At 42.6% G+C, this 20,445-nt stretch overlaps 1 protein-coding gene across 1 annotated transcript in view; it reads left to right on the forward strand.

Moving 5' to 3' along the window:
- Positions 1 to 20,445, forward strand: part of USP31 (ubiquitin specific peptidase 31) — a 73,656-nt gene that overhangs the window by 36,099 nt on the left and 17,112 nt on the right. The window contains exons 9-15 of the mRNA XM_040459621.1: positions 5,795 to 5,975; positions 9,329 to 9,440; positions 10,055 to 10,149; positions 11,846 to 11,923; positions 12,489 to 12,618; positions 17,358 to 17,477; positions 19,737 to 19,962. Of these exons, the coding sequence (XP_040315555.1) occupies positions 5,795 to 5,975; positions 9,329 to 9,440; positions 10,055 to 10,149; positions 11,846 to 11,923; positions 12,489 to 12,618; positions 17,358 to 17,477; positions 19,737 to 19,962 (942 nt within the window). The remainder of the gene's footprint in view (positions 1 to 5,794; positions 5,976 to 9,328; positions 9,441 to 10,054; positions 10,150 to 11,845; positions 11,924 to 12,488; positions 12,619 to 17,357; positions 17,478 to 19,736; positions 19,963 to 20,445) is intronic.

Genomic DNA, 20,445 nt, shown 5'->3' on the forward strand with positions numbered 1-20,445 from the left:
TTTTGTTCCCGGCTCTGATGCTTTCTAAATTCTAACTCTTTGCTGTAAAATGTTTTCTTGATACCTTGCTCTTAAGAAATTTGCATCCATAGGCAGCAAGAGAGTACAGCTTTGACAGTGCCTCCTTTTCCTGTGGTTTCGTCTGTGATTTGGAACTCAGAGTGTCTCTCTATAGTGCTTCCAGGATTTGGGGGCTATTTTGAAAGTTGCTAGGCAACTCGAACTTTGTTCCTGGTCTTTTTCATGGTTCTGGGGCTTCTGTCCTTTTTCTCAACTCCAGTGGTTATTAAAGCATGAGAGGCACCTGGGAACTGGTGAGAACTATAGATTCCTAGACCCCACCCCGGACCTACTGAATGAGCAGCTCTGGGGGTGGGGCCCAGCAAACTTGTTTTTCACAGGCAATTCTGATGCACACCATGGTTTGAGAACCCGTCGCTCCATCCAGTCTCATCAGTATCTCTTCTACTGCCATGATTTTTAGAACTGAACCCCCCTGCTCGCCCTCTCTTTCCTTCTGGTTCCATTCCCTGACTTCTGCCTGTCCACTGGAATCTCTGCTTAGAAGTCCTGTTGGTGTCTTAACACTCAGCATTTCTTAGACCCGATCCTCCTGCGTTTCTTCTGTGGAATCATGGCGCCACCACTTTCACCCAAGGTGGATCCAAGCACTTCTTCAAATTTTGACCTCTCTCTCAAAATTCACATAGAACTAAGTAAACACTATGCAGTTTTCCTCCTCATTCTCTTGCCACTGATACAGCTCAGACCAGTGTCAACTGGGCTTTTTCTAGTAACTTCTCTAGTAATACCTTTATCCCTAGGCTTTCTTCTGTTCAATTATTTCTCCATGGTGCCACCAGACTGATTCCGACTTACATTTCTGATCATGTTACATGCTTTTTATTGATTTGCTAGGATTTCCCCTTTGTCTAAGATTACATCTGAACACCTTGGAAGGATGCCTGGCCCCTCATGATGAGTCCTTGCCTCTCTTTCCAGCCTCTCTACTATATTCTGTCTCCTTCCCCATGTACCCTACCCAGGTCACTCTCTTTCTCAAACATGCCGTGTACTTTTATACTTTCCCACTGTTTGCTCTGTTGAGAATTCATTTCTCCAGCTCCTTTCTCAGCTCCTATTTTGTCTCCCCTACACACACCTCCCTGCAACCTACCCATCCTACCCAGTCCTGAGTGACCACTATTCTACTCTCTGTCTCTGTAGATTTCCCTAGTCTAGACTTTCATGTGAATAGAATCATAATTTGTGGCCTTTTGTGACTTGTTTCTTTTACTTAGCATGTTTCAAGGTTCATCCATGTTGTAGCATTTATCGGTCCTTCCGTCCATTTCATGGCTAAATATTATATGTATATAAAACATTAAACAAATTTTTAATTCCATTATATGTATGTAGAACATTAAAAAAAATTTTTTTTTATGTTTATCTTTGAGTAAGAGAGACAGCATGAGCAGGGGAGGGGCAGAGAGAGAGAGAGAGACAGACAGACAGACAGACAGACACAGAATCTGAAACAGGCTCCAGGCTCTAAGCTGTCAGTACAGAGCCTGACGCGGGGCTCAAACTCACAGACCAAGAGATCATGACCTGAGCCGAAGTCAGATGCTCAACCGACTGAGCCACCCAGGTACCCACCCACTTTAAAAAAAAATTTTTTTTTGTATATAGAATATTTTGTTTTCCATCTGTTGATGGACATTTGGGTTGTTTCCACATTATGAAATAGTGCTGCTGTGACTGTTCACATACAAGTATTTGTTTGAATACCTGGTTATAGTTCTTTTGGGGGACGCACACACATACATCCCCCTAAGAGTGGAAACACTGGGTCGTGGTAATTCTATGCTTAACTTTCCGGGGAATTGTTGGACTGTTTTCTGCAACAGCTGAACCAATATATGAGGGTTACAATTTCTCCACATTCTTGGCAACATTTATTATTTTCCATCTTTTTGATTACAGCCATCCTAGTGGGTGTGAAGTGGTGTGTCATGATACATGAAGTCGATCATCTTTTCATGTGCTTGTTGGCCATTTGTTTATCGTCTTTAGAGAAATGTCTATTCAAGTTCTTGCCCCATTTTTAAATTGTGCTGTTGTTGGTGTTGTTGTATTGTAAGAGATACATGCTAGATTCTAGACCCTTGTCAGATATGTGACTTGCAAATATTTTCTCCCATTCTATAAATTGTCTTTTCACTCTCTTGATAGTGTCTTTTGATGAACAGAAGTTCTTAGTTTTGATGAGATCTAATTTTTTTCTTCTTTTATTGCTTATGCTTTGGGTGTCATCTCTAAGATTTCATCCTTAAATCCAGGACCATGAAGTTTACTCCTGTGTTTACTTCTAGGAGTTTTTATAGTTTTAGCTTTTACATTTAGGTCTTTGCTCCGTTTGAATTAATTTTGTGTATGGTTTGAGGTGGGAGTCCAGCTGCAATCTTTTGTAGGTAAACAGCACCAACATTTGTTGGAGAGACCATTCTTTTTTTCTTTTTTTAAGTAGGCTCCATGCCCCACGTGAAGCCAAATGTGGGGCTTGAATTCATGTGACCCTGAGATCAAGACCTGAGTTGAGATCAAGTCTCAACTTGATCTCAAGTTGAGATCAAGCTTTGTTCCAGTCAAAGCTTCTGCTAATCTCTGACACCAGCTTAACGGGCTGAGCCACCAGGTGCCTCAAGAGACCATTCTTTCCGATTTGAATGATCTTGGTGCCATTCTTGAAAGTCCTTATTTTAGTTCTTTTCCTTCACACCTACTTCCATGGGTGCCTCTAGTTTCTGAACCTTTTGGTAATTCTGTATGTTGGGTTGATCAGCTTTCTCCACTGCCAGTTAGGATTCAGTTTTCTCTGGTATACCCACCCATATTTACATTGTTAGTTTCTAGGTAGTCTGTTATTCAAGTTTTAATTTTTTTGACCTAGGAGCTTTATTTTCCAGGTGCTTTTTCATGTGTGTGCTTTTGTTTGTTCAATTTGTTTTCTACTTTTAATTGCATTACAGTAAAAAAATACTCAGTCATCACCTTTTCCTGAAACTCTTTCCTTACCTCCTCCACATCAGGCTGCTGACTTACTCCTCTTCCTTGTTCCAGTCAAAGCTTCTGCTAATCTCTGACACCAGCATGTTGTGTGGAAATGGTCTTTTTTTCTCCTCTGCCTGCACCATGCTGTGAAATTCTCTGCACTTGGGGCTATGCTTTGTTTTATCTTTCTGTACCCAGCAGTTTAGTATAGTTCCTAATGCAGAGCAAGAGCCCAGTTAATGTTCAACTGAAAATTTCCTCAAATCCCCTTTCACACCCCAGTTGTTAATGGTTAATACTAAATTTTGTTTTTAAGTGAATTTGATGAGGTCCAAGGTGATTGTGTTCTAACCAGAGAGTGGCTCTGTTGGAACACTGTACTTTACTAAGTATGTGTTAGCCTTTGCTCTGATCTTTATAAATAAGTTATTTGAGGCCTATGAGGCTACTTGCTGCCTTCCCCGTTTCACAAATGAGGGAAGACTTGGGGAGTTGAATAACTGCCCCAGTCATGCAGCTGGTAGTAACTGGGCCTGCTCTTTGAACACAGAGCTTGATTTCTGTGCAGTTGAGTGGTACCCCCTCATCTCATTAGGGACCCTTATCACTTGAGAACAGGTCTCCCCAGCCTTCTTTCTGCCAAGGAGCTGGGCAGTGAGGCCATTTATTGTCTCAAATTCAGACTTCTCTTTTTTTTATTTTGTCATACCAAAGTTTGAAATGGCTATGGAGTGAAACCTGTTTTTCCTCTTGTGATTTCTTTTTGGTATTTAAGGTTAAAAAGTTTTCTTCCCTTTAATAGCTTAATGAAGATTCCATTTTTCCTTATTTCTAGCTTCTGTATACTTTTTTTTTTTTAACTCTAATTCATCTGGAATTTATTTTGGTATTAACCATATACTTGTTATTTTAAATTGCTGTAATGCTGATGTCCCTTAATAGGTTTGGCAAGTCTTGTATTGCTGGATGTTTAGGTTATTGCCAGAATTCTGCTATGAATTCTTTTTTATAAGCCACTTTTTATTCTCCTTTTGCTGTTGTTCTCATTTATGCGTGTGGTGGTGGTGGTGAAGGGCTTTCTTCTATTAGCAAGTTGGGGTATAATTTCCTTAGGCTATACTTCCAAAAGATTAAAGAAGTGAACAATTATTTTAATTTAATTTTATTATTATTTTTGTTTAGGTGTAATTGACATATAACATGTTTCAGGGGTACAGCATAATGATTCGCTGTTTGTATATACTGCAAAATAATCATCACAGGAAATCTAGTTAACATCCATCACCATAGAGTTACAAAATTTTTTTTATTATGATGAGGGCTTTTAAGGTCTACTCTCAGCAACTTTGAAATATACAATACAGTATTATTAACTATACTCACCATAATGTACATTACATCCCATTACTTATTTATTTTATAACTTGAGGTTTGTACCTTTTGACCCTTTTCACTGATTTTGCCTGACCACTCCCACTCTCCTCTACGACCACCAGTCTCTTCTGTGTATCTCTGCCTTCGTTTTGTTGTTGTTGTCTTAAATTCCACATATAAGTGAGATCATGCAGTATTTGTCTTTCTCTGACTTCTTTCACTTAGCATAATGCCTTCAAGGTCCATCCATGTTGCTGCAAATGGCAAGATGTCCTTCTTTTTTTTTTTCTTGTTTATTTATTTTGAGAGAGAGTGTATGTGCACGAGTTGGGGAAGGGGGCAGAGAGAGAGGGACAGAGAATCCCAAGCAGGCTCTGTGCTATCAGTACAGAGCCCAACATGGGGCTTGATGCCACAAACTGTGAGATCATGACCTGAGCTAAAAAGAGTTGGAACCTTGGCTGACTGAGCTACCCCAAGGTTTTATTCTTTTTAATGGTTGAGTAGTATTCCATCGAAATGAATGGTTGTTTGATCAAGCACTTTCGAATTTCTACTAAGTGCAGGGCGTTGTACTAGGTACTAAATTGCTGAGTAGCTAAGATTGACAGATAGCTCTGCTTTCAGGCATTTCTAAAGACCTGATTCTTAGCAACCTGTATTCCTATCGATCATATATTTTTGTTCACTTAAATGTAGGCCCATCCAGGGTGGTTGATTGCATTAAAGTTGACATGTCCTATAATGGCTGTGAGTCTAGTTAAGTGCGGTTTATACTTTGTTTTTTATAAGTCTGTCTTGTTAATCAGGGAGAAGAAACTGCTATTAAAATATTGAAGATCATTCCACGTTTACTAGTCTTAATTTTTTATTTTTTAAAAATTTATTTGGTTCCTGGTTGCATGGTCTCCCCTTAAATTTGCCTTGGTGGATCATCTCTGCAAACTTGCTCTCAAAATCTCATGATTGTGAGATTGAGCCCCGCCCATATCAGGCTCTATGATGACAGTGCGGAGCCTGCTTGGGATTCTGTCTCTGCCTGTTTCCTGTGCTTGTGCGCATGCATGCACGCTCTCCCTCAAAATAAATAAATAATAAAAAATACAACTGTATCCAGTATTCACTGAAGTGAAGAATTTTAAATTTCGCTTTTTAAGATATATAAAGCTAGTTTAAAGGAAATGATAGATGCTTAAGAAATTATTTTAATGGCTGGTTATCTCATAATCATTTGTTCTTTTTTCGTTTGTAGTTTAAATTACATAATGACAGCTTCTTAATTTCTCTGCTGGGTAAATTTCTTTGTAATGAATGAATGAAAGAATTTTGAAAAGATAGAATAAGTTGTTTTTAATTTTTTTTCCAGGAATCCACTTAAACAACAATCTAAACCACTTGAAATTTGGCTTGGATCATCATCGACTGTCTTCTTGTACACAGGCAGCAGCAAAGCAAGGGAAAACAGACTTGCCCCCGACAAGACCAGGAGGCGACAAGATTGTTCTTTTAGTGTGTAACCGAGCTTGCACTGGGCAGCAAGGGAAAAGGTAAAAACTGACCTACCAGTAAGTGCTGAAACTTTAAAAGTCTAATGTTTTCAAACAATTTAAAACGCTTTAAAAAGTAGGGATGACAGGCACCAAGGTAGCTCAGTTGGTCAAGCATCCCAGTCTTTATTTCAGCTCAGGTCATGATTTCACGGTTCCTGGGTTTGAGTCCCACATCGAACCCTGCACTGATAGCACAGAGCCTTCTTGGGATTCTCTTCCTCCGTCCCTCTCTCTGCCCCTCCCCCACTCACACTTGCTCTCTCTCACAATAAACAATTAAAAAAAAAACAAACAAAATAAAACTACGAGGGGCACCTGGGTGGCTCAGTTGGTTAAGCATACAACTTTGGCTCAGGTCATGATCTCACAGTTTGTGAGCCCTGCATCAGGCTCTGCACGACAGCATGAAGCTTACTTGGGATTCCCTCTCTCTGTCCCTCTCCTGCTTGCACATGCTCTCTCTCTCTCTCTCTCTCTCTCTCTCTCTCTGTCTCTCTCAAAAGTAAACATTTAAAAAATTTAAAAAAAAAATCTTTAATTTTTGAATCTGATATTTATAAAGAATGTAAGTTGACCTGATTTGAGGGTTTGGGGAGTGGGGGAGAATCTAAAATAAGGATGGTAGAGTCTGAATTAGAAAGGCTCTTCGAGCTCATCTAATTGTCAATGTCTCATTTCATGTGTTTATTTTCGGCTCAGGCGCCTCGTGGATCCTATAGACCTATATCCAGCTACTTTCTTAACAGCTTTTTTTTTTTTTTTAATTCTTTAATTCTTAGCATATCAACTTGGACGGTACATGTACCTCAGTGTTAGGTTCCAAACTGTACGGATTCTCTTACTCTGTAAATCTGGTCCTCCAGCATTTCCTGTCTCAGCGAATGGCACCACTATTCATTCAGCTGCTTAAGTCAGAAATTTGGGAGTCACAAATCTCTCTCAAATCTGTTCCTGCTAAGAATTTATGGGAGGTTTAGACTATCTTTTTTTTTTTTTTACTTTATTTTTTATTTTTTAAAATTTACATCCAAATTAGTATATAGTGAAGCATTGATTTCAGTACATTCCTTAGTGCCCCTTACCCATTTAGCCCATCTTCCCTCCCACAACCCCTCCAGCAACCCTCAGTTTGTTCTCCATATTTATGAGTCTCTTTTGTCCCCCTCCCTATTTTTATATTATTTTTGTTTCCCTTCCCTTATGTTTATCTGTTTTGTCTCTTAAAGTCCTTATATGACTATCTTTTAAAGCAGCTTTGTCACAGTAGTAATGTAACCTGAGTAACAACAAGATATGGATAAGTTTCAGGGACAAAGGACTTTGTTTCTGCTGTTTTGTCAGGGTAACATTACATTAGCCTTTTGAAATGTTGCTTTGCAGTAATTTCCTTATTTAATGATGGTTCAATAACATAAGTGTGAAATATGTTGATTTGTATATATATGATATTGGTTGACAAATGCTGTGGTGTTTACAGTGTGTCGGGCATTGTTCCAACCCTGGGGGTAGAGCAGTGAACAAGATAGACTGTGTTTTTGTGGAGCTTCTGTCCCAGTGAGGACAGACTGACTGCGAACAAGTAAACACACTTAACTTCAGACAGTCATCAGCACCTTGAAGATATGAAAGCAGGCTGGAGTGAGAGAGTGGCAAGACTTGCTGGAGAGGGGGACAGGGAGGTCCACCCCGGGATGCAGCACGGAGCGGAGTCCTCCGGGTGAGGAGACAGTGTGAGCCTCCGGGGAGAAGGATCCGTGATGAGGGAACATGAGTACAAAGACCCTGAGACCGAGAGGAGCGTGGCATGTTTACAGGGCAGAAAGAAAGGCAGCTCAGCCCGTTGATATAAAATAAAGAACTTGTGGAGTCCCTTTTGTAATGCTATCCCCTTACAAGTGAGGACATGATCATGTGAAAACCAGGAGTGGCTGATTTACATGTGCTTGTAATTTATCTCCCATCATGGTACTGGTTGTGGAGTACTGCTGTGTGTAGGCTGAGGTCATAGGAACAGCTTTCCTTTTTTGTTTGTTTATTTATTTTGAGAGAGACAGGGGAGGGGAGAAGAGAGAGAAGGGGAGAGAGAGAGAGAGAGAGAGAGAGAGAGAGAGAGAGAATTCCAAGCAGGCTCTGCACAGTGAGCCCTGAGTCTGGTGTGAGGCTCAAACCCACGAACAGTGAGATCATGACCTGAGCTGAAATCAAGAGACACTCAACCGGCTGAGCCATCCAGGTGCTCCAGGAGCAGCTTTCTTGATGTGAGTGCCTCTGCTTCACCCTGAGTCAAGGTTTATCTCTTTGTTCATTTGTTCATTAAACACTTATGGATTCTTAGGGGTTGGCTGTTTGGGTGACTATGATAAATAAATCACAGTTCCTGCCTTGGTTTACTGGTGGGAGTTAGGGAGATAGACCTTATCTTTCGCATGGTGTAGTGAGTGCAGTGGCCCAGATAGCACAGGGAGCCGATCAACAGGGTGCTTCCTGGGGAAGAATCCCTTCCCTGGGTCTTGATGTGGGGGACTAGGGAGTGGCTTAGGGAAGAGGTGGGAGGGTTGTTCAAGCTGAAGGAGTTGGCTGCACAGAGACCTAGCTGGGTGAGTAGCATACATGTAAGGCACAATGAGTAGGTATGAGTGGCCAGGTGTGAGTGAGAGTGAGGCTGGGCCAGTGGTCCTGCCCTGGCTGCATGTTAGAACCATCTGGGGCTTCCTCAGCAAAGCTCAGTGCTTGAGCTACATACCAGAGTGATTACAGTGCAGTCTCAGGGGACTGCCGGGCATCATTGTTGTTTCAACCTCCCTTGGTGATCTGAGTACTGCCAGAGCCTTACATGGTACATGTACATGGTACTGCCTCTGATCCTCTGAGTCCTGAGAGCCCAGCATGGGCAGGGGCTACCTGACTTCTCCCCTAGGCTGGGAGCTGACTTTCAGTGTCACTTGCTTGTCAGATTACCAGGGTACAGCCACCTGCCCGCTAGACCTTCCAGCCATCTATTCCTCCAGCACCTGACCCCTTTTTGTGGACCCATGCCGTTTGTCGGAGCGTGTCCACTCCTGCTCTCTTTCCTTACCGTATTCATTGATCCTGGCCTCTTGTGACCTAATATCCCCTAGAAGCCATTTTGGCACATGAGGTATTAAATTTCATTTAGAAATCTAAGCTTCTTTTCTGACTTTTTTATCCACTTCTGGGAGTAACTGTTACATTTCCTGTTTGTTTTATTTTGAGAACCGTCCTAAACCCAATTAGATAGTTGTTCCATTTTAAGAGATCATGAATAAAGAATTACAGTATTAAAAGAATTGCCATACTTTTAAGGCGATTGCAATACTTATGTGTGTTAGATTTGGACTGCCTTTTGTGCTGCACTTGGAGAAGACAATAGCATGGGACCTTCTGCAGAAGGAAATCTTGGAGAAGATGAAGTATTTCCTGAGGCCCACGGTTTGCATTCAGGTGGGTCGGCATCTGGATGCTCCAGCACAGCATGCGTGTGTACCCAACGATGAAACAGTCCCTGCAGAGAAGTTTGAGTTTTGGACCTCTGCACTTAGGGAAGACCAGACATGGCGCTGGGATGCCAAGGAGCTGTGTGCAAAGCTGTTTAGTAAAATCAGCTGTGTTCAGATTTTCAAGACTGAGGACTTAGCCCCTCATTTTCTGGCCACTGCAAGAATTTCCTTGAACTGCTGGGTATTTCTTTATAATATATATTTATCTAATAAAGATTAGCACACGATCAGCTTGGAGAGATTTTGTAGAACAGCTATCTGTGTACTTTCAAAATTACGACTACTATATTAAGGTATCCATGGGAGACTTACATGAAGTTAAGGTTCAGCCTAAAGCAGCATGTTACTTGTCCTGCATAACATATTTGATATGTAAACTGCATTTAGGTAAATCATATTTAAAGTGTGTAAGAGTGGCTCAACAACCTAATAGAATATCAGAGAGAAGCATTTTGCCAAACCATTTGCTGTCTCTCTAATCTGTTTTGGAAATGCTACTGTGACGCACATGCCTTTGAAGATAAATTCAGTCAAATCCTCCTTTACTGTTTGATGCAGGTGTGTCCATTCAGTTTGCGTGTCGTCAGTGTTGTGGGGATAACATACTTGCTGCCCCAGGAGGAGAAACCCCTGTGCCACCCAACGGTAGAAAGGTAAAAATAAGTCAATAAATTGTCTTCTACAATTTTATTTATGCTCATGTATAATTTCTAGTGACAGCTGGTACAGTTTCCACCTACGTATGTAGGCTCTTTAGGCTCGTTTAGAAATTAAGTATACTTTTTACTTTTCATTCATATTTGAGTATGATATGTTTTATGATCTTTTTCGAAATCAGAAAAACCTGGAGTCCTCCTGTCAGGAAAGCAAATTAATGTATGTCCCAGGACTACAGATATAATTACACTTTCATACTCAGCCAAGATGGAAGTTTTCCAAAGTAGAATTCTCATCATGCCGCTTTCCTCCTGGAAATTTTTTTTCTTAATGTTTATTTATTTTGAGAAAGAGAGAGACAGAGACAGAGCACGAGTGGGGTAGGGGCAGAGAGAGAGTGAGACACAGAATCCGAAGCAGGCTCCAGGCTCTGAGCTGTCAGCACAGAGCCCCCGATGTGGGGCTCGAACCCCTGAACCGTGAGATCATGACCTGAGCTGAAGTTGGATGCTTAACCAACTGCGCCACCCGGGTGCCCCTCCTCCTGGAAATCTTAAATGGCAACTTGTGACCTAAAAGATGAAGCCCATCTTCCACAGTGTTTTAAGCTCTACAGTTTGAACCCTGCTTACACCCCGTTTGTCAGGCTCTTCGCCTCATCTTAAATCTTCAGCAGTATCCCAGCATGAGGATTGTTGGAACACGTGGCACGACTCGTGTGTGCCTTTGCATGTGTGGTGTCCTCTGTGGATCATTCCATTCCCTTGAACCTTCACACTGTTCTTCCTCTCCCTCAGTAGACCTAGTCGCTTCCCTCTGCTACCTCCCTGCTTTTCTACATGCTTCCAACACCCCACTGCATTAATAAAAGAATACACATATGTGTGTGTGTGTGTATATATATATATATATATATATATATATATGCAATATATATAGTTGCATAAATACAAAAACTCACATTATCTTTATTATGATTTTTCAGCAAATATTGTGGTGTTTGCACTTTAAGATTCCAAAAAAAGTATAAAATGTGGTTGTGTTTGAAAGCAGTTTATGTTTGGTTTTAGAGACAAGAGTTAAGAGATTAGATACTGATCCAGAATACTGCAAAGCGTAACAAATATTAGATGGGTAATTAATATTGACTACTCTTGCTGAAAGAGTTTCTCAGGAGATGGTGACAAGAAAGGCCACCTGAGGGGAGTGCTTTATAAAAGACAGGGATGGAACTTGAGGGGTACCTTGCAGGAAGGGCACAGTTTGGATTGGCATGGGGCACAGTCCAAGGGCCCAGGCGTGGGTTATGGGGGAGAAAAGGTGTAGGAGCAAGACTTTGTTCCCAGAGGGACTACTATCTGGTCTCTATTTGGGTTGGTGAGAAATGAGACAAAAAGTTGGAAAGGTCATAAAGAACATCTGAGAGTGATTGTAGACAGCCTACATAATGTGAGACTGATTTCTTCTAGTCTCCTTCTGTACTGGACATTTTAATTTAAGGATTTTTCAGTCCAGTTGTAACCTAGTTATTCTAAATATGAAGTCATAATTGTCTTGCTAGAAACTCTGATGAGGAACAGTGTTGAACATTTTCAGCAATCACATTATGATATCAAATTTCAGATAGGATATAATCATAAGTAAAATAATTTATTAAGAGCATAATATGTGACTTCCTTCTCCATCCTCTAGGGCATTAAAATCTTGTGGACCAGGTGGCACTGCTCATGTGAAGTTAGTGGTAGAATGGGACAAGGAAACAAAAGATTTGTGAGTATTGTTTTATTTAGTGTTTATAGAATCATCGTTTTAATTACCATTTTTAATAGCATCCCTTTGATCCCTCAGATTAGCTGAGACAAATCTCTCTTTTTAGCTAAGTATCCAAAGTGGCTTGCTAAGCCTTTAATCAGTTATTTCTTTCCTATACATTTTGTTGTTTGGATCTCAGAAACCTCAGAACATTTGCTGCTGATGAGACTGAGCTATTTATTCATTACTGTTCAGGGCCAGTGATTTTGATTTTGATTATAAGCCCATTAACTCTAGTAAATTATGCCAAATGCATGCCTGTAGATACAAAGGACAAGAATATATATTAATGGTTCATGACCAATCCCATGAAAACCAACTCCCAAGTTATTTTCAAGAAATAATTTTATAGATACAGAGCTTTTCATAGAAAAGTTGGATGACCAGTTGATAACCTGTTTGCTTTTGTTACACATTGGTTCTTTTTGGTTATGAATTTATAGTCACATCGTGAAGCTGCAGTTTGGGGGTCAGTTTTGCAAGACATTCTCTGATAAATGCTTCCCTCCCCCGCCAATTGCAGCTTGTTTGTAAATACTGAAGATGAGTATATTCCTGATGCAGAAAGTGTCCGTCTGCAGAGGGAGCGTCATCATCAGCCCCAGACTTGCACTTTATCCCAGTGTTTCCAGCTCTACACCAAAGAGGAGCGGGTAAGAGCCTGGCAGCACTTCTGGGGTGGTGAGGGTGCTAGGGAGGGCGATGTGGCAGGATGACACTGGAGACCAAAGTATGCCCCAGAAAAGTCCCCAGGCGTTTTTCACTCACATAATGGGTGTCTTAGTGCTATTCCTTTTAGGACTTTTACAAAAGTAGTTTAGATTACTAGAAAACCTTGATTGATTGAAATGCTCTAGAAGTGAACCTTTGTAGTTAATTTTTTTTCTTTTTTAACAGTAATATATGTATTATTTTTTTGTTTTGATTTAGAGATTTTAAACCTTGTTTTTAAATGTTTAATTTTGAGAGAGAGAGAGAGCGTGCATGTGCACACGTGCGCAAATGGGGGAGGAGCAGAGAGAGAAGGAGACACAGAATCTGAAGCAGGCCCCAGGCTCTGAGCTGTCAGCACAGAGCCTGATGTGGGGCTGGAACTCGTGAACTGCGAGATCATGACCTGAGCTGAAGTCTAACACTTAACCGACTGAGCCACCCAGGCACCCCTTGATTTAGGGATTTTAAGTCATTTCCCCTAGTAACAAAAATAGTTATTCTTAACTTTTTGGCACCAAAAACATATGTGCCAGGACCTACTTAAATTCAAACTTAAATTAATTAAAATGAAACAAAATTAAAAATTCTGTTCCTTAGCTACATTAGCCACACTTTGGAGTGCTCAGTGCAGATGTAGATCGAAAGTTCGGGGGGCACCTGGGTGGCTTAGTCGGTTAAGCGCCTGACTTTGGCTCAGGTCATGATCTCACGGTTTGTGAGTTTGAGCCCCACGTAGGGCTCTGTACTGACAGCTCAGAGCCTGGGGCCTGCTTCGGATTCTGTGCTTCCTTCTCTCTCTGCCCCTCCCCCATTCTCTCTCTCTCTCTCAAAAGTAAACTGTAAAAAAAAAAAAAAAAAGGAAGATCAGAAGGCATGTTTTAGACCACTTAGTACAGTGCTTTGCAGATTATAGGGACTCAGTAAATATTTGAATAGAAGAGTGGGATACATGAATAAGTCTGTGGATGGGGCCAACGCCTGTGTGGTTTTTAAAACTCTCTAGGGCATTGCACCTTAAGCAATGACTAGACTAGAGCACTTGGTGTTCAGCTAATCTTGAGCTGATGTTTAGTATACTTTTGACTGCTAATTGTTACTGTTCACTCTTATATTTAGTGAATCCTGCGATTTCCGGGTTGGAGGGGACTTTAAAACTCCTTTTTTCTTTTTCTTTTTTTTTTTTTTTTTTTTTTTTGAGAGAGAGACCATGAGCAGGGGAGAGGGCAGAGGGAGAGAGAGAATCTTAAGCAGACTACAGGCTCAGCACGGGGCTTGATCCCACGACCCTGGGATCATGACCTGAGCCAAAATCAAGAGCCAGACACTCAACCGATTGAGCCAGTCAGGCACCCCAAAACTCGTATTTTCTAATGGTTGAGTTCTTCTGCCTAATTTCAAATAGGTGATTATCCAGCTGCTATTTGAATACCTTAGTTATGAGGCATTTCTGTACTCAGAAGACACGCCATTTCCTCCCTGGATATCTCTGGTGGTCCCTGAGGCTTCTCTGAAATATGCCCCGGGTTACTGCAACCAACACATTCATTAAGGATATGTGATGACAAGTCCTGATTTTCTTCCACTTGTCTATCCTTTAAATATTTGAAAATACTTTTAATATTCTCACAGTCTTTTTTTCCCCCAAGCTATTCATAGCCAGCTCCTTTAATAATAGTTTTTCTTTTTTTTTTTTAAGTTTATTTTTGAGAGAGAGAGAGGGAGAGAGAACCAGTGGGGGAGGGCCAGAGAGAGAGGGGGACAGAGGATCTGAATCGGGCTCTGTGCTGACAGCAGAGAGCCCACTGTGGAGCTTGAACTCAGGAACCTTGAGATGATGACCTGAACTGAAGTCAGGCACTTAACCGACTGAGCCACCCAGACATCCCTAATAATAGTTTTTCATAAGACCTATTTTTTTTTTTCTTCCCAGTTTGGAGCCTAATTATACAATAGGCAGTTGGCTTTAAAAACAGGTTGATGGCAGACTCTGTGTGGTACCTCGTCCTATTTGGGCTTTTTTTTTTTTTTTTTTAATTTGGGAGATGTTTGAGAATGGCCCAAAGCTTAAAACTGAGTGGATCTACTAGATGACAACATTGGTATTCCACAGAACATCTCATTGACCTAGAAGGTTAAGTTCAAGCTAGCAAGATACATTTGAGTAGGGATTCATTCATTCAGTAAATGTTTATTGAGTACATACTGTGCACTAGGTGGTACGCTTAGTACTGGGGATATAACAGGGACTAAGCCAGGCAGTGTTTCTGACCTCAGTCTGTTTGGTGGGGATAAATAAGTAAATAAAGCAAGCAACTTGGCATGGTTGAAAAACAGGAATGAGGCCAGTGTGGCTGGGACACAGCGGGTAAGGGAGAGAGTTGAGAGAGTCTGTTCTGGTCGTAAAATAATCCCAATATCTATAAGCCATGCCTGGCACATAGACAGGGATTCAGTGAGTTCACACTAGAATGAATGCATAAATGAATGTTACTTGGGAAGTTCAGTCATCGGGTCCAGAAATACGACAGGGACACGGAAGAGGAGACAGTGAGATTCAGCAGCAGGCTGTGAGATGCTAACTTGGGGATTTAGATGTCTGCAAGCTCAGTATTGATCAGCAGTGTCACGTGCCAACCACTGTCAGCTGCCTTAAGGATGCTTTAAAACAGTGCCCAGAATTCAGATGGTGATAGCACCGTTCTTTTCATTGCCTTAAATGCTCACTCTTTAATAAGAGACTGACAAACCGGGGCACCAGAGAGAGTGGATAGGGGCTGGTGCATCTGGAAACCATGACATGCTGAATTTGACAGAGGAGGCCTTGAGTGGGGATCTAATAGTTATTTTTAGGCACTTCAAGGACCGGCTTGTGGATAAGGGATTGGACTTAATTTTATCTGAAAAGCAGAACCTAAAGATTGGAAATTACAGGGAGAGTGAATTTGTCTTAATATGAGGAAGAACTTTGTGACAGACAGTCTGAAAATGGAAGAGCTGCCTACTGAGATAGCTGCCCTTCATCTGCTGGTCAGAGTTAGCGAGACCAGCGGTGCTCAATGTGGTCGGCAGGGCCAGGAGCTCTTTATAGCAGTTTACAATGAGATAAGTACAGAAATCAGAGACGTTTTCGAAGCTGTCATAGCTCTTAGACATTGTCAGGTTGTTCTTATTGTATCTTATAAAAGTATCTGTATTGGAAATTGACAAAACAGACTACAGCCTGCTCCTTTACCACACACGCTGGGCTGGATGGCCACATACATAGACTATTAATAAGTCACGCAGAGATGCAGACTGACCAGATGACAGTTGTGGGTCTCTGCCAGCGTTAAGTGTCTGAGTCACTTCCATCCACCCAAACTTCTGTTTTTCCCCATGTTTCCTACAAATGTGATTTGGTCTTCCTGCCACGGGGGAAAAAAAACAACAACCCAGTCTGCTTCCTTTTCCTGTTACCATGCCTGCCTTTCTCCTCTTCTTTTCTGCCTTATTCCCTATTAGTGGTTTCAGCTCTTTCCCTCTCTCCCTCCCACTTGCACTTCTGACACTGCCCTCTGAAACTCTCGGTGGCCCCTGGTTTGCTCAGTTCTGTGGCCTTTGCTCCATCACCATCTGACCTCTCCATGGGATCTTGCCATTCTCTCTCCTTGGCATGCATCAGAGGGAATGCTTCTGATTTGCCTATTTTTCTGACTATGCATCCTCAGGCTCTGGTGGTTTCTCAGCTTTAGTATTTCACTTAAAAAAAGAGGCATTCCCCAAGATTCTATTCTGTGCTTCCATCTGTTCCATCTCAGTAGTCATGGTCTTTCCTTACCTCATCATGTTGATAGTCCCTGATCTGGTGCATCTTCTGAACTCCAGAGGAGACTTAAATCTGTCATCAGACATGCCTCATGGGCATACCTCTAACTGAATAAGTCCCCTTCCTGAAACCCTCACCTGCAGAGATGACATATGTGGACTTGAGGCCTCAGATTGACGTTCAGAAAGACCTTGTTGGTAGCAGGATGGGGGAGGATTATTTGGAGTGGGTTAGTGCTTGGGAGAGAGAGATCAGATAGGAGACTCCGAAGTCCAGATGAGAGCGAGGGTAGGGACTCTGAATTAAGGCCATGTTAGTGGGAATGGAGTGCAGGAGACAGGTGTGAGAGGTGGCAGGCAATTACTTTGGGTAGATGTGGAACGAGAGGAAGAGGGAAGGGTTTGAGGGTTTGGGATACCTGTCCGCCCTGCCGGTTCTGCTTTTGGTGGGTGGCAGTAGTGTTTGTTGAGGTATGACATGGAGGAGGAAGGGGAGGAAGGGGGAGGGAGGGAAGGAGGATGGGACAGGTGGAGGAGGAGGAGGACAGTATATTGATGGAAGCGCAACAGGTTGAGTTTGAGAATCTGTGGAATTTGAGGTTCTTCTGTGATGTGGAACATCCTCTGTGTAATATTTACCTGTTCAGTCATGCATTTTTGAGAGATGATTTATTCAGCAAATCTTTGGGTGCCAGCTCTGGCCAGGTGCCGCTTTTGATGGTGTTTTCCATTGACTCTGCATCCTATGTATGTGGTTTCCCGAGAGACCCGAGTTGTACCGTGCCCTGACCAAGAAGTGGGGGCCGCGGCCTCCTATAAAAGCCTCACCTGAGGTGGTGCATAACGGAAGTCGTGTCATGCTCCTTGTTTTCAGCTTGCCCCGGATGACGCCTGGCGGTGCCCGCACTGTAAGCAGCTGCAGCAGGGGAGTATCACGTTAAGCCTCTGGACTCTGCCTGATGTGCTTATTATCCATCTGAAGAGATTTCGACAGGTAAGGATGTCCTCTGTCACAGTGAGAAAAGCTGTGACCAAGTTTCTCATGCCTCTGCTGTGGGCTGCATGGGGGTCCTTCGGTGTCCCTGTTGGATCCAGCGTCCCTGTCCACGTTGTTACAGATGCCTCTGCCCCAGTGTCTGGGGTCATGTTTGTTCTTACCCAAAGCAAAATTTGAGCATCCTGTGGCCTTTTCAATTCAAAACATTTTAGTTCATACTGCAGATGTTTTACTTTGTTCTTGAGGGTTTGCTTTAGATTTGAAAATGTTGTGCTTTAAATTTTGGTAAGTGTACTTTAGGATTAAAAAAAACCACAGAGCTCCTTTCTGGGGCAGGTAGAATTCTCTTTGTACCTAAAGTAATAGCAGGTGTTACCCTGCTCCCAGAAGCGGTCACATAGTTGGGAAGATGACTCATAAATATATGCAGAGAAAATCTGATGGGAGTTGTATTGCTCCGAGTCAGTTTTTCCCAAAAGGCTGTGTGTTCCCTGAGGTTAGGGTTGTCCTGGGCAGGCCCCACTGTAAGAGAGGGAAATGAGAGGGAAATGTTCAAGGAGTCTCTCAGGCCTGGCTTTAAGGTGTGTATCTGAAAGATTAGGAGGAGGCCTCTCCCAAGTGAGGTGGGGGCCGTGCTGCACACACACGGTGGCAGAGGGAGCCACGTGTGCAGAGCCCTGATCGGGGCAGCACGTGCAAGAGACTGACAGCACACCGGTTTGGCTGGAGCTCCAGAGGGTGGGGGAAGGGCAGGGGCTGGTTGTTCCTCGTGGGCAGAGTGGGATTCTGATAAAGGGTTTTAAGCAGAGAAGCAACATGGCCAAATCTGTGTTTTGAAGAGACTATTCTGGCTGCTGTGTGGAGGATGGGAGGCCACATGAATGAAGCTAGGGAGATCTGAAGGGAGCCGATGCAACCATGCAGGGGCGGGATGCTGGTGGCTTGTCCGGAGCAGTGGCTGTGGAGAAAAGACTGGAATAGATCAACAGATGTTTAGGATTTGCTGATGAAGTGAGAGTGTCTGGGGTGACAGGCACAGGATCCCTAGGTTTTTAATCATAGTAAAGGGTGTCCCGACTGTATGCAGATAGCTGCTGTATGCAGATAGCCGAGGTTCAGAGCCCGGCCTTCTTCCACACACAAGCTGACCGATTTCCTTTGCCTTCTGTTTCTTTAGAAGAAATGTCCTCACCCTTCCAGTACCCAGATTCAAAACTGCAGTGTTGTTTTCGACTTCTTTCTTGTCCCTCCCATGTAACCAGTCATCTGTTCAGCTTGGTTGTGCCTCTGCGTTGCCTCCTGTGTGTGTCCCCTTGTCCCCATTCTTGCTGTCAGCCTGCCCGTTCAGACTTGTGATGCTTTCTAGCTGGTTGCAGTCACGTTGTCTTCTACTTGATTTCTTCACTTAAGCTGCTCCTCCCTTTGTGTCCTGTGCTGTGCACTACTTACACAGCTTTGATGACATTCCCTCCTCCCTCAAAGCCTCAGAGCTTGACTGCACGGCAAGGTCCAAATTCTCTGGTCTGACTTTCCTGACCATCCAGGGCTCATCCTCCCTTTCTCTTATGAACGTTTTCCTTCTCTTAATAGATCCATGGCTCCATGGGGTGGGTGTTATCCATGCCCAATTAATTTCTTAGAGCTCCCACGGACACAAGAAACATTCAGAAAATAGCTAGTGAGCGGACAGTTGGATTTCAGAGGATTTCCCCGTGGCCTTAATGGAAGATACAGATTATCCGAGATTATCAACTAAATGAATTATTATCAGCTAAATGAATATATTAAGTCAATGTTAACTGTTACTGTGCTTGTTGGAGGAGGTGGGGAGGAAAAGGGTACCCTACTTATCTGGTGGCTATTCTGTGCCAGCACTAACTTTGTCTTTCATGTACAGTTTTACTCCATTACTTTTCATGCCTCTTTGACAGAGGTATCATGATGAACTGCCCAATACTGTCAGTTTGTAAGTTAAAAACCTAAACTCATCTATCAGATAAGGAAATGGAGACTCCGAGAGGCTCATCACCCCTTATATGTAGGTCATTGCTTGTTCTGCTTTGAGTAGTATTGAAACTTGTTCCTCCAGATAGTTAAAACTGTTAGTGTGTTTCCTTATTTTGTACGTATCTTTGGAAACCATCAGATCGGTAACTCAAACCACTTGAGCTGTTAGGGTCCACATTTCACGCAGAATTGATCTACCATCTACTTGCATGAAAATATCATCAGAACTTGTTTTTCTTCTTGTAACAGGAAGGAGACAGGCGTATGAAACTTCAGAACATGGTCAAGTTCCCCTTGACTGGCCTGGACATGACACCTCATGTGGTTAAGAGAAGTCAGAGCAGCTGGAGTTTGCCATCCCATTGGTCTCCATGGAGACGGCCCTATGGACTCGGGAGGGACCCTGAGGACTACGTCTATGACCTGTATGCTGTGTGCAATCATCATGGCACCATGCAAGGGGGGCACTACACAGGTCTGCAGTGCGAGAGGCCGGGTGTCTGTGCTGACCGTTCCTTCAGACATGTTTTGCTTGTGACAGGGCTACTTTTGCTTTAGAACCTCACTTTCTCTTCTAGTACGCAGTCTGCCATCTTTGAGGGCAGTTTTCATCTGCTGGATCTCTGTCCAAGAGCAAATAAATGCAAATTCTTCCTTCTCTTCCTGAGTCGGACCATCCAGTAGCTGTGTGACCTGACTGGGGAGTGGTGTGTGCAGGTAGATCATGTTGTCTGGGTCACCAAGGGCTCACTTTGGTTACGTCACCCCCACCGCCATTTAGGGTTTCACTCCACTCGCTTCTCCCTTATTTGGAGTGATTAGATGAACCGGTTTTATAGTGTCTTCAAGGTGATTTGGAAGAATTTTTTCTTTTTGTTTTAAAGCTAAATTTATCTTTTTCATTTTTAAAAGGGACTGTTCGTTATATGAAATTTATACATGAGAGAGAACAGTACCA

This window comes from Herpailurus yagouaroundi, unplaced genomic scaffold (assembly GCF_014898765.1).
Source record: "Herpailurus yagouaroundi ecotype Mexico unplaced genomic scaffold, PumYag 222, whole genome shotgun sequence".
NCBI classification, from domain to species: Eukaryota; Metazoa; Chordata; class Mammalia; order Carnivora; family Felidae; genus Herpailurus; species Herpailurus yagouaroundi.